Below are 14,054 nucleotides of genomic sequence, written 5' to 3'. Positions count from 1 at the left end.
GTGTGGCCCACAGTAGGCGTATTCGGGATATGTATGCAGGTGGAGTTTGTCTTCTTTTTCTTGGTGTTACAAGTCTCAAAAAGAAACACACCATTGCAGCGTCGGCGTTGCTTTTGGTTTGTCTCCATTCTCCCTTCTTTTGCTTGTCAGTTTTAAATTTTATTTTACATGGATTTCCATTGTTTTAGACATTGTCTGGATCTGTGGCATTTCATGCATATAATTCTAGTTGCACGATTTTATTTTTTATTTTCCCCCACATCTATTCATTTCAATTTCCATTATTTAAACTAGAGAAAGTATTTGAATTTGAAATAAATGTAGAATCGTTTGAAATTGATTGGGGTCTTGGACCAACATTTTCAAGATTGCTTTTTTAAATGACTTGGGCAATTCCAAATTGATTGTAGATCTGAGTAGGTCTGAGCTATTTCATGCAGCTCTTGGAGAAAAACACCAGGAGGTCGGCACCTTACATCATGGTCTTACCGGAGTACAGCCAAGTGGGGGGGGGAAACAAGTTACCAAGATAGGAAGAGTAGGTATCTACGGGGGCGCTTTGCTTTGGCGAGTAAGCTGAACAACAACACTTGAACCAATAGAGTGCAGACAAGATGAGGCAACAAAAGGGACAACTACGGAGTAACCAGAGCTCATGTCGCAGTCCCAAAGGACACTTCTTATCTAAAGCATGGAGCAGCCTCGGTTCAACACTGATGAAAGGCCAATCATATGCCAATCCATGGAACCATGTCAAGCATTAAGAAATGGCCTTTAAACCACACTCGGATCACGTCAAAGGCATGGAGAAAATGCATCTCAACAAATTCGTCATCCGCCTAATGATAATTGATACAGGTTGATCGCTATGCTCCTTGGATCGGGCTCCGACGCTCCTGTGCGCAGTGCTGTCCCACACACCCAACCTTGATGGTGTTTGGACTTGCTCTTTCATAGCGAGTTGAGCACAGGACGCGCAACGACAACTACTGCAAGCATTGACATCACACGAAGATCCATACCGAGTCCAGATTTTACCAGGATCAGGGAACTTCGGGCCAAATCGTCCCGGGGTATCAGATGGGTCCAATAATGCTATAAGATCGTGATGATTGAACGGCATTGATGCAAGAGCATTAGCGCTGCCCAATGATCAATATTTACAGCCAAGTACGAAGTACTATTGTATTACTCTCAACTCGACGCGAACATCATCTCCGGCGCGGATCTAACATGCTTCCGTGCGTGACAGTCACGAGCCAGAGACCTCGATAGTTTGACGTGTTGACCACGTGTTGAACAGTCTTGTCAGTCCATTAGGAATTATCCTTCGACAATTATTGCAATAATTACCCCTTTGGATTTCCCCCCAACAGGTTTGAGCGTCCATATTTATCGGAAGATACATCTTTGTGGGGCAAGATTGCGGGATTTTCTTAGGGATCATCCCGAAGTCATCCAAGGAAATCGTACACTAGTCTGCAACCGAGATAGGAAGACTTTATCTTCCTATCTCAGGATATCGTCAAAAGGACCAGTTACTCAATGACACACGAGGCCAGTTGTGGGAAACGCACTACCATTGATTGACGACACTGTCTAGCTCTATGCTGCTCGACCGTCCGCACCACCCCACAGCTCGGTAGCAGCACTTTGTTTTTGGCACACTGATTATGTCTTACGCGGAGGGCGCGAGCCGACAACGTACGGAGGACAGAACACGAATCAAGGAAGACATGCGGCAGGTTCGAAAGATTGAGAAATTCAAATCCAAAAGATCAATTTGCTATGAAGAATGGAAAAAGAAAAAAACGGATCGACTACCGAAATGGTCAATAGGTATAATATCTTGACGAAATCGTCCAAAAAGGATCACCGCTGATCTTCGTCAGTGAGTCAGGGTTTAGGTGCGGAGAAGGTTGACAGCTTGCCCCAGGGGAAAACGTGCGTCCCGCACCCGCGTTCCTCGTCCCCGCACCCACTTGGTTTTCCCCTTCTGGCTATCCTCCGCCGTCAGGGGTCCGAGCCACCGTCGAGCCAGAACATCGCCACACATTCTGGCTGTATTCGGTCCCATCTTTCCCAATTGATGACAGTAACACTTTTTTGAATAAGCATCAGCCCATGTTCCCCGCACTCGATTGTACTTTAGCGTTCTCCGACAATGGATCTCGGCCGTGTCTCTGATTAATTCCCCAGGTCTTTTTTCTTCTAGTGTGTTTATTTTGCATCTAATCGTCAGTTACGATAAAGTTTAATTGCTAATCATTCGTGAGGCTAGCTTCATGAGGAAAATGCAATGGATGGAACATGCTTGTTCGGTCCTTTTGTTTTCTTTTGCCGCCGTAATGCAAATGCAAGAGCGATGAAGATGCGGGGGAAGACGCAGGAACGAATCGTGTTATGAAAAATTTGCCGACCAATTTCGACATTTGTTCAGACTTCAAAAATTTGATGTATAAATACTGACCAATGCCGGCAATTATTTTGTGGAGTATCAGAGTTCATCCGTTTACGACTCGAGGAAAGACAAAATGAGATTGCTGTCAGGGAGAAATCGCGTGTGTGGCGCCATTGCTGGCTCGCTTTTCTGCGCCAGCGCCGTAGCTCAGAATTGTGTTAATGAGACAATCACCGCAGCCATTCCTACAGATGCGTCCATTGCACTTCAGTCATACAGCTATTGTGGTGGAAATCTCAGCGTGGTTGCCTACGTCAAGGTATGCCAAATTCTCATCTGGCCTCACAGCAAACGCGAGAGGAGGAATATTTTCATGATTAATCGCTGACGCCCATCTCAGAATGTAGATTATGACAAGATTGTGACGCTTTATTGGACCAATGCCGATGGAGTATCAACGCCCCTGAATGCATTTACTCTTGGCTTCCAATCTCAAGCCAACCCAGACTGGAGTTGGGAGCTGTGGGGTGCATCAGGCAGTCTTTACCCTGACGGCATAACCAGCTTTGTCAACATCACCTACCAGGCGCTTGATGTTGGACAGACATATGTTCAACAGCTGGGCCAAAAGGTAATCGCTACTGGCGCTGCCATTCCCAACAGCCCTCAGCCTCCAGTGTACACGGCATACGCGACGCCAAAGTTCTTCTCAGATGATATCACACAGTGGATTGCCGCAAACAACAACAGCGAAGCTGGCATCAGTAAGACACGCATGTTCAACAACATTGACATTCCCGGCGCCGCTCCCGGAACCGTCATTGCCGCGCAGAGCTACACTGCCCCCGACTATGCTTACCACTGGGTCCGGGACGCCTCGTTGACCATGGATGTCGTCAATACCATGTACTCTCTCACGACCAACAAGGCACGGAAGCAATTCTACCAGAACCTTCTCTTCCAGTACGCTGCCGCTGGCGCTCAAGAGCAAAACGATCCCGGTCTGCAGACCGGTCTTGGCGAGCCCAAGTTCAACCTGGACAATTCCATCTTCACAGGCCCCTGGGGACGGCCTCAAAACGACGGACCCGCCACTAGAGCCATTACTCTGATGGAGTTTTCCTATGCGTACCTTGCCTCTGGAGGGTCCAAGCAAACGGTTCGCGAAAAGCTATACGACTCGAACAACTACCCCAAGGTTGCACCCATGATCCGTGACTTGCAATTTGTCGCGACCAACTGGTCTTCCCCGTCCTTTGACCTCTGGGAAGAAGAGCCGTCCGACCACTTTTACACGCGCATGGTCCAGCGACGTGCCCTAGTCATGGGATCCCAATTCGCAAGCTTCATGGGCGACAGCGCTCTCAGCAAGACCTTGTCGGATGCCGCTGCCGCCTTGTCCGCAACTCTTTCCCAGTTTTGGGACCCCCTCCGCCAGTTGATCCTGTACGAGTACGGGCCCGTCATGCGCGGAAAGTCTTCGTACAAGGACATTGCCGTCGTCCTGGGTGTCCTGCACGGCTACGCCGGCGATGGCGTGTACTCATACACCAATGACCAAGTCTTGGTGTCTGCCTACCAGATTGCCACCTCTTTCCTGGACGTCTTTCCGATAGCCACTTCTGCCACCAAGGATGCTAATGGCAACCCCTTGGGTATTGCTGTCGGGTATGTCCTCCCTTCCTTTCTTCCTTTCTTCGTTCCTCCTCCCATTTTCCCCTTGCCTCTATTTTCTCCCACTCTATAAATCAAGTCCATATCTCCCCTTTCCATGTCAATAAATCTCCCACGCCTCCAAACACCTAACTTTAATTTCCTACTAACCACTGCATCCGCCATAACAGTCGCTACCCCGAAGACGTCTACGACGGCGTCTCCACCAGCCTCGGCAACCCCTGGTATCTCGCCACCAGCGCCATGGCCGAGCTGCTATACCGCGCCTCCATTGAATTCGCCACGTCCACCTCCATCACCGTTACCACCACGTCCCTGCCTTTCTGGAAATACTTTGCCGCAGACGTCAACGTCTCCACGACCACTTACCATATCTGGGACCCGCAATTCTACGAGCTCCTCGCCGCCCTCCAGGGCTGGGGCGACGCCTTTTTGCGCCGCGTCAAATATCATACCCCCTCCAACGGCCACCTCACCGAGGAATTCAACCGCGTGACTGGCCAGCCCCAGGGCGCAGCGGACCTTACGTGGAGCTATGCCGCGCTCCTGACGGCCTCGTTTGCGCGTGAGACCGCCAGAGCGAATCTGTTGTATCCTACCGAGATTGCGAATCTGTAGTTTGGTTACTCTTTTCGCTCTTTTTTTTTTTTGGTCTTCCTTTTTTTCTCTCTTATATACAGACATATATTCTTGATGTATGTCTTTTTTTTTTTTTTTCTTTCTCCGACGTCCTACATTGTAGGGTAGTCGGTAGTGGACTGTAACTTTATTTGTAATAGTAAGTGTAGGACTTGCAATCCACACTTTAAAATATCGATATTACTACTATATCCTCGTCATCCCTTTTCTTCCCCCGCACCCGAATGTATGCGCGTTTCCAGACAAGTGGATTCGATAAACAGGACAACATTCAGCGCAGCGCAGTTTGTACAAACCTTCAACTAAAGCCCTCTGATGTGCAATGAGATGGAATGAAACAGAATACAGAGAATGGGACATTAGTCCGTGACGATGACCCGCAGGGTGTTAAAGGTAAGAGTACTATAGATTATCTATAATCTCATCTCATATGACCATGTCCTATAACATACAATTTTATTTTATTTTATTTTACTTTTTTTCTTACTTACAGCAGAGACAGAATAAATCTACTGTCTACACTCTACTGCCTTTTGTGATCTTCGCCCAGTTTCTAGACTTCTAGTAATTTCCCGAATTCCGGACGAGCATAATCTAAACGGGAAATAGAAGGAGATAAGAGAAAAAGGATTGTACGGTGTACCCTAACGCTTAATTTACTATCCGCATGATAAATCTCCCAAGGAACGAAGATAGGGAAAGTACCCAAGTCCATAGCCTCCGCAATATACCTCCTCCTGGCATGTCAAAGATGCGATGATTTGTTTGAGACGAGCTAGTACCATGGTCGTCATGGTCGCCGTCAAGGTCGTCGGGAATATAAATGACGTGAGCGCCTTGAGAGTCGATGTGAGAAAAGGAGGCACGGGTTTTGCCACTGTGAGCAGGAAGAAGAGATGATGATGCTTTCTCGTCAATAGCGTCATCACTGTCGGTGTACTGGCGAGGAGATTCGTCATGAGGGTCATCGGTATATGGATGAGGAAAGGCAGAATCTTGGTCGTAGTGGTGGTGGTTGTCGAGTTTGGCGAGAGAGATTGCGGAGATGGAACGAATGGAGAGATTGAATGGGCCGTGTTGTGTGCCGAAGAAACTGTATTGGAATATCGATAATGTTAATTGTGAATTGGCTTTGACAGGGTATGGGTTTAGGGTAAATAATTGGGAGGAGGTGAAAGAGGAGAGGAAGGTTGGCGATGAGGAAAGACGAGGGAATGTGGAGACATGAAGATAATGAGTTGAAATGATGGGGCAGGAGGATGAGATTTCGAAATTGCGATGATGAGAAAGTAGGAGGTTGATATGGTTAATTGGAAGAATGACGAGCAACTAAAGCGAATATTAAAGAAAAAGTGGCTGAGAAATACCAACCTTCGCATCATGATACTAAATCTCTTGATATTCTTGAGATTAATCGGCTCGGCATCCTTCTTCTCTTTGCCCCTGTACGTGGGCTTCAACTTGTTCCAAGGAATGTATATTGTCGTGGGACTACCAGTCTGATGACTCTGATTTTGTGAGGGTACAAAGTCGTACTCATAGGAAATAGTCGCTTGTTCCCGGCCATTGGATGGGTTCTGGGGGAGTAAATTGTCCTTGAGAATGAATGTGTATGATTTTTCTGAGCAGAGGTTAGCTCCTGCTTCCCCTTAGACGATGGAATGGCTTATTGTATAACTAGGTCCATCCTCGTGGTGCAGCCACTGGATAGAACTGAGGACCGGTCATGCTTGATCCTCTGAAGAACGTACCATCAGCTTGATCAATTTCCAGCAATACCCCATTGTACGTGGACACATCCCAGGTCTTGTCGGTTGAAGTGGTACGCTGACTTGCAAAGCCGGCGCCGCCAAGAGTTTCAATGTCTAATGTGCCATGGAAGAGAGCAGACGACGCCGAACAGTCGAGGTAGGACTACCCACGGAATAGATTAGATATGTTTATTCAAGTGACGCATTTGGAGACGAAGTAAATGCAGTGCGGTTTGGAAAACGCAGCTTGAGGCAGTAAACTATATTCTCGAAACGTACATGAGAGTTTCCGCCGCGTACACGGTCATCGCTTGCAGTCCAGTCAGATGAATTCCATGGTCTGGTCAAAGCATCATATTAGCATTTCTGTAATGTACTGCAAATGATCAAAAAATGCAGGAAAGAACCAGTAGGAAAAGCAATGTGGAGTGTGCTTGTAATGGAAAATCTCAATACAGTGCCAAGAAACGTCAGTAATCTAAAGCAAGAAGCACACGGCATGCGGGACGGCCAACATCTGATGATCTGTTCCGTTGTGAAGCCTCATAACATTATCCCTACAAATACAGATGGCAATACAATTCCCCCAAATGGAACCACGAGATAAAAAAACAGAACCGATGACATAGCATGACAGCGTGGTGTTCCAAGCAGCAAATGGTGACCTAAATTCGAAAAGGGTCCAACGTTCTAAAGACATGTAGACTCACCTCTCGCCACCAAATAAATCTGTCCTCTTCACAATGAAATGAGCACTGGCGGACTTTTCCCCTGCCTCTGCCATAATTGAAATCTCTCACAGACAAATCTAGCTCAAAAGGATAGCAAAGGCAAATAGGGATTTCTATCACCAAGTCCCTACACCGAAGTCAGAACCACATTGTGCAAAATAGAGATGGGGGAGTGTTCAAATTCGAAACGAACAGATTGAACAAACAACTGAATTGCACTGCGGGCAGAACATGGGGCACATGACACGCTCAAAGATAAGACAGAATTGCAGAGAGACAAAGTAAATCAAATCAAATCAAATAAATCAAATAAAGCAAAAGTTAATCCAAAGATGGACAACCGAATCGATTGAGGAAGAGCATATGTGATCGGAACAATATATTATGAACGAAGAATAGCATAAACAGTAGAACATGGTCAAACTCAATCTATTTGACCCTAACGTGGAATGATCACTTGGGACAAGTATTTCCAAAAACCAAAGCATCAAACGGACATAGAGGCTTCTTCATTCCCAAAATTCGAATGCACTGGATTGAAAACCTTGAAGCCACGTCATTAACAAGACATACCTTGAATATTCTATCAACCAGCTTGCCAATAGCGTTGCTGAGATTTGCAGTCCGTCAAAACTTTATCCTTACATATAATGACAAATCTTTCTGGGTTCTCTGGAATTTTCTTTCCTGAGAGGTACTGGAGTACCTCCGTACTGAATTGGCCTTATGTTGTTATCTCAATGGTGGAATCCGCACTTCTTTTGGCCCGGTTTGTGGCTCTGGCTCTGCTTCACGGCCGATTTCGCATACAGTCGTGGCTGAGGCTCTACTGGATGGCCCGTCTGAAAAGTTGTCTTGTTTAATCATCAAATGTATGTGTAAGGGCGTTGCGCCAAAAATGTTCGCGAAGGACATTAAGTTTCCAGATCCATGACGTCGGTGTTGGTTCAGTACAGGACAGCGGCATCGCTAACTGAACTGAAAGGGTTTAAACCATATTGAGTTTGGTTTCAAAGGCAACTTTAGGGGGCCGATATGTGGACACCGCTCGGTTACCTATCGATCGAGCAAGCCAACAGCCTGTGCCTGTTGGCCCCCAAGAATCTTAACTGAATCTGGTTAAGAGAAGTGCAATTTTGGGGAAAATGAGAGAAGGAAAGGAAAGCCCAAGCGCAAACCCAAAGTTTGCACGATAGAGCGACCAATGTACATGTGCCATGGAAGATACCCCTAGGTACCTTATTCAATTCAACTTATCAATCAGGTGGCTTGGTACTGCATGCACAATACTCTATAATTTCAGAACCCTTGACGCCATCTGGCGCGTTCGCTCTTTCGCTGCTCAATGTTTGCTCCTCAATCGTTTTCTACTCCTACAGCCCGTTGATTTGGGCCAGGGGATCCATGGGCAAGGAGTTCGCCCGTAACTATGATTCTCGGCCGAGCCGGTTGATACAAGCGAAACCCTCTTATCCAGAACAGTTTGCCCCCAATTTCCCAAACTGGGCTTGTGCCCATCGGTGTCAGTTAAAAAGCGATCGGAACCCGCAATAGCCGTTGACCGGACGGAAAACGGAGGGCGGGGCAGATCGATCGGAAGTCCCGTTGTCCGCAGTCCCGTTAGACTTCCTTTGTACATAGCGGCCACGACTATGAGTGCTAGTGCGAGCCCCCAATCCTCCACTACTGTCCAATACATGACTATTTACAGTATGCACATGTCAATCACTCAATCGTACTGTACGCGTACCCCGTGTCTGCACGAAAAGAAGCGTCTTTTTTCCTTTCTTTCCGGCGTTTCCATTCCCGTGAAGCCAAGCTGGTTATAGGTAAACGGCGCAAGGCAGGATGGCCCCGTATGAATCATAGATGTTGTATGCTCTGAATGTTATGAACATATTATACCGTGCAGTAATACAAACGGTTTACGTGCAAGTCGGGAGCAGAACTTCGATGCATTAGAGGTTCTCAGTTTGCTGTCACTGCACTACTCGGTACTGAAAGCCACCTTGGCGAACAGACTCGAGACCGCTGAGAATCGACAAGCTCATAAGGCGCCCATAAGGCTACCATTGCGTGGATCACAATCAAGTATCCGAGCGCGTTCTGGCATGGCGTTCAGCCATTGCAGGCTTATCCCCGTGGGCAATCAAAGCCTCGCTGGACTTGTCTCCAAGGTCTTCAGGCCAATGATTGCAAAGAATTGAAACATCATACCTAACTAGTCCTTCTGAGGCTGAGCTTGAATGACATCACTGCATCTTTCTCTTCAGGTTTAGTTATCGGCTGAGCTGCATGTACAGTCGCTGTGGGTATTCCCCGCAGTTTGCAGGGAATCCCGTGAACTGTATGACCCTGAATTATACCACCGTCACAAGGAAGACACCCCTTTCCTGTTTGATCGGTGATAGGCAGTTATCCAGACAGGCTTTTCTCTTCTTCTCTGCTTCCACTCATGTAGGGACATATCTTAGTAACATAGGCGATAGAAAGCATTCGACCCGGTTGAAAATACCCGTGTATATAGCTCAATAGTTGATAATATAACAAAGAGTGGGAAGCGGCAGGGCAAAACATCCTTTTCGTGTTGTTCGCCGCCAGCCGTCACATTATCCGCTCCTTCACTTGCTCATTAAACGCCCTTTTCTTCCCGTACAGACCCCGGAGGGAAAGAGACAATTAAAATTCAAAATAACACCTTGTCCCGAGAGGAGATGAGAGCCGACCACAAAGCCTGATAGCTGTGGTACTTTGTAAATGATGAGCAATGGAATTGACAAAATAAACAGAGAGAGGAATGAACCCAGGCAATTGAGGGCTGGGATGAATAGTAATAATAAATTGAAACCTTTCCAAAACTGTTCTCTCAAAGAAAAGTCATTTGCGCCGTCATTTTGTGCATAATCTTGAGTGTATAAAACCAACTTGACGTGGAGCTATTTCAGACCACATCCTTCTTCCACGCCAAGTCACATTACGAAAAGAAGAGGTGAGCCTGGTGAAGAACCAGGTGTAGTTGGGAACGCTATCGATGATTCCGATGGCGAAGGAGCCACTGACGGATCAAACGATTGCGACAGAGGTGGCGTCTGCTAAAGAGGCTGTTAGTTAAATGGAACCTTTAAAAAAATGAATTGTGAAATTAGACAGACTTACTTGAAGACTGGCGTCATGGTACGGCCGCGTCGGTATGTCCATTCCCGCCATTAATGCATAACTTGTGCTGAAGGGACTTAACATTTCCTCGTCTGCATAAAAGTTGGACTCTTCTTTAATGCAGGTTTCTGTCGAAGGCAAGATGCCAGCAGCACTGGAAAGTGGTGCCAGATAATTCGTATGTGTCGACAGGTCGGATGCTGTGAGGGGCATGGCGTGGTAGGCCAAATGCTGAGGGTATGGCATGAAGACAGCCGAGTCTGCGGGATACGAATACGAAAAGGGCGGCGGTGAGGTGGACAGCTGTCGGGTGTATTGATGTGAAAACATACTATTTCGGTCATCGAACGACTGGCGGTAGGGATGATTGTTCATGAGCGGAGAAGGTGAGGCTGGTTTGCACACAGAAGGTTCCACAACCACAGGCATGGCATTTCCTGGCACGGTCTGGTTGTCATCGCCAGTTTGGGCTTGACTGCTGTACGTCTTGTTCACCTCGGCCGCTGTCTGCGGCGGGGATGCCGCTCGTCGTTCCAAGTCCTCTAGTCTTCTCTTCAGTTTTCTGCCTGTTTTCGGAAAATGTTAGAATGAGAAATTCGTGTAGCAAATAGATGGATTAAACATACGATAATTCCTCTGAGCAATGCGGTTCTGAATTCGTCGTCGTTCAGCCAGGTCCGAAATTTTGGTCCAATCCTCGTTTGGGTTTGCACTTTCGCTGAATGCACTGCTGGTCCCGTGGCTGTTCGAGTATCTGGAAGCGGGCGTTGCCGCGTAGGTGGCAGTTGACGAGTATTGTCGGCTCATCTTGCTAGCTTCTGGCTTGCGTGCGAAGCTGCCGTAGATAAATGGAGCAGAGTGTGTATATGTGATCAGACAGCGTTGGTCACAAAGCAGAGGCAACGAGACGGATAATTAATGTATATGTATGGATTGCGTAGATAGTTCTTGGGAACAATGACGGGCCTTTGCCAGATAATCAAGAACTATTTATATATAACGTATGATAGTCGTCCTTGTACGTATGTTGGTGTTGGTGTGGGGCAGAGCTGGAGTCAACAACTTATATAGAGCAGCGGGAGGACGGAGGAGATGATAGGTATATAAGAGCCTCAGATGTTTTGGTATCTTGTATTGTTGTATCAGGCTAAAGGTGGGGGATGTTGCAGAGGCAGAAGGAAAAGTAAGGGAGCAAGAGATTGCAGTGACAGAAAATTCCGATTGAAGTCGAAGGTGTCTACGAGGCTGGCAAGGCTGTATTTATCAACGCAAGCCGCCCCATGGCTGGCAGGAAGGAGGATCCTCTCCCGGACCTCCGGCGGAGCAACGTCGCATACGTCGCGGGTGGGTTAGAAACAACTCGTGGCCCCCTGCTCTGGGGCCGCAGGAGCCAGGTGCGAGCTCTAAGCCGGAACCGCCATCATGGACGGCGGGTGACGGAGTTGCGCCGCCCTGGAGGGTGGGCAGGCGAACGTTTTGGCAATTGGATAAGGGACCCATGCACGCCATGGGCCGTGACGAAGACGGGTCCTGTCGAGTTGTGGAGGGGGAGGGATGGGTGGATTAGTAGTTGCAAGTCGCTATAGGTAGGTAGTAGGTTTAGTTGAGAAAGGTATGTGGTCGCTGTTATTGGGGGTGGGTGGATGAATGGTGTGGCAGGATTGGGGGGGAACGCAGTGCGGTGCGTGTACGGATAGGCAGTGGATTTGTTATGCGTGAGTATAGCATAGCGGGTGTCAGGATAAGTTACTCATCCTCTTTTCCCTTTCACGTTGGATAGAGAGGCTGAGTTGACCAATTCAGGTCAAGGGCCAACGAGGCCAAGCTCTGGCAGCGGACAAAGGCTGATGCTACCCTACAGTCCGACTCCCCCTGCAAACTAGTGCACAACGGGCTCGGACACTTTCGTCCAGCTCGTCGGCTGGGATTCCAATTCATAATTAATCATCCGGGAGAATCGGCCGCAGCGGGGATACCTTGAGCAAAAGGCCGGAACTCGAGACATGGTTCAAATTGGATGATGAAACGAGGAAACCAATGCGAGCAGAACCATACGTGCACATGCATTCATAACCAGATATCCGCAAAACATTTCCGCACTCTGTTCTACTGTACATTCTCTCTTGTAGGCAGAGCAGTGAATAATCAGCTGAGCACACCTTATTTCCCCCGGATGGAGCAAATATCGCTTTGGATTTCTCAACAGCTCCGGGACACGCGCACCACGCTCTATTACTTCCCCACAAAGTATGGTTGCCCTGTGTTGCCATCGTTTTCATCGCAATACAATTAATTAAACTCTATAAACTTTCCAGGGATCAGGGCGACCGAGAAGGGAAATAATGACTGAATTACTCATTAACTTAACCAGTAGTGCCTTGTTTCATATTCAGTCGGACATCGGCTTTCGCACGTACCGGAAGAGCGAATCAGGCATCCATTAACCCTGTGACTCGTGCGGGTGGGCCAAAAGAGGTGCCAAAGAATGGGTAAACGAACAAGGCAAAGCGCCCTGATTATTATTTCGGTTCCCTTTGGCACCTTGGTCGCTTCGATCCCGCGCCAAGCTCGGCTGGGGGTCCCCGTTTTGCTGGTTAAGCGAACAGCCTTAAGGATGTACCAAGGAAGGAGCGATGGCGAATTATGAAGGCTGTACAGTACAATATATTGCACGAGATTGCTCCAAGTTACTGAAGTAGACAAGCTACCTATCGTAGCTGATGGCAGATGCATATTTTGTACGGGTGTGGGCAGGCATCCCATGGCTACTATGCAACAGACCCTCCCGCGTGCAAATACTCAATAAGTTAATCACTTGTGCTTTCGACTTCCACTACGTCCGTATGGAGGTACCTAGGTACAGTACCTCGCCAAAAATCACGGCAATTCTTCCGACGCGTCGCGTCCACCATCATGAGCATTTTTATTCAACAATAGACAGCAACATGCTGAGGAGGCCGCTGGCTCCAATTGCCAGCAATATTGTTAGGCGGAGAGAGCTGAGTAACTCTGAACGCGTTGCAGTTTGTTCGGCCTCAAAACTGAAGCATACGAATGCTGAGATCTCTAAGCAGTTCAAAATACCATACTCCACTGTCAAACGTACGGTGGAAAGTTACCATGATACAGGCAATCCAAGCCCTGAAAAACGTCCTGGACGGCCTAAAAAGTTGAGCGATCGATCAATACGACTAATTGAGCGATTAATTCGCAAAGACCCAACTATAAATTATAAGCAATTGATCGAAGAAGTTCAGCTTGATGTCTCCTGCAACACCATCAAAAGAATGCTTGGAGAGTCTGGAATTTCAAAATGGATCGCTCAAAAAAAGCCCCGGCTTGGTCCTGAGGCTGCACGGAAGAGATATGAATGGTGTTTGGCACGTCGCGACTGGGTTCAGGAGTGGTATTCCATCATATGGACAGATGAGTGTTTGGTGGAGCGTGGTGCAGGAAAACAGCGCTGCTGGGTCTTCCGAAAGCCACATGAAAAATGGAAGAAAGTTATGATTCAACCATACAGCAAGGGCAGGGACTTAACCATCATGGTCTGGGGTGGATTTTACACTGGTGGGAGGACTGATTTAATTGATATGCCAGGAGATCCCCTCTCCGCTCGGGGTGGCTCTAGTGCAGCATCATATATCTCAGTTCTTGAAGAAGGGATCCCCCAGATCTATGAGCCAGGCCTCACCTTCATGC

At 47.7% G+C, this 14,054-nt stretch overlaps 3 protein-coding genes across 3 annotated transcripts; 1 reads left to right on the top strand and 2 right to left on the bottom strand.

Annotated features, from left to right (window-relative positions):
• Window positions 1-2,534: 2,534 nt before the first annotated feature.
• Window positions 2,535-4,693, top strand: L228DRAFT_264821 (glycoside hydrolase family 15 protein; the record flags this gene model as incomplete). Its single annotated transcript, XM_018334620.1, has 3 exons — window positions 2,535-2,720; window positions 2,802-4,069; window positions 4,246-4,693. The coding sequence occupies 3 exons, from the start codon at window positions 2,535-2,537 to the stop codon at window positions 4,691-4,693; spliced, it is 1,902 nt and encodes a 633-aa protein (XP_018191979.1).
• A 574-nt stretch (window positions 4,694-5,267) lies between these two features.
• Window positions 5,268-7,249, bottom strand: L228DRAFT_235497 (CIA30-domain-containing protein; the record flags this gene model as incomplete). Its single annotated transcript, XM_018330726.1, has 6 exons — window positions 5,268-5,308; window positions 5,446-5,807; window positions 6,086-6,335; window positions 6,466-6,628; window positions 6,745-6,805; window positions 7,176-7,249. The coding sequence occupies 6 exons, from the start codon at window positions 7,247-7,249 to the stop codon at window positions 5,268-5,270; spliced, it is 951 nt and encodes a 316-aa protein (XP_018191978.1).
• Window positions 7,250-10,017: 2,768 nt separating this feature from the next.
• L228DRAFT_12189 (hypothetical protein) lies at window positions 10,018-11,395 on the bottom strand. Its single transcript, XM_018329001.1, has 2 exons — window positions 10,979-11,395; window positions 10,018-10,918 (listed from the first exon to the last, which is right to left on the bottom strand). Exons 1-2 carry the CDS (start codon window positions 11,157-11,159, stop codon window positions 10,305-10,307), a joined length of 795 nt encoding a protein of 264 aa, XP_018191977.1. The 5' UTR covers window positions 11,160-11,395; the 3' UTR covers window positions 10,018-10,304.
• Between the last annotated feature and the right edge of the window lie 2,659 nt (window positions 11,396-14,054).

Source organism: Xylona heveae (assembly GCF_001619985.1).
Source record: "Xylona heveae TC161 unplaced genomic scaffold L228scaffold_1, whole genome shotgun sequence".
Lineage (NCBI taxonomy): Eukaryota > Fungi > Ascomycota > Xylonomycetes > Xylonales > Xylonaceae > Xylona > Xylona heveae.
The sequence above is the reverse complement of the archived record's forward strand: the minus strand, read 5'-3'. Positions and strand labels throughout refer to the sequence as shown.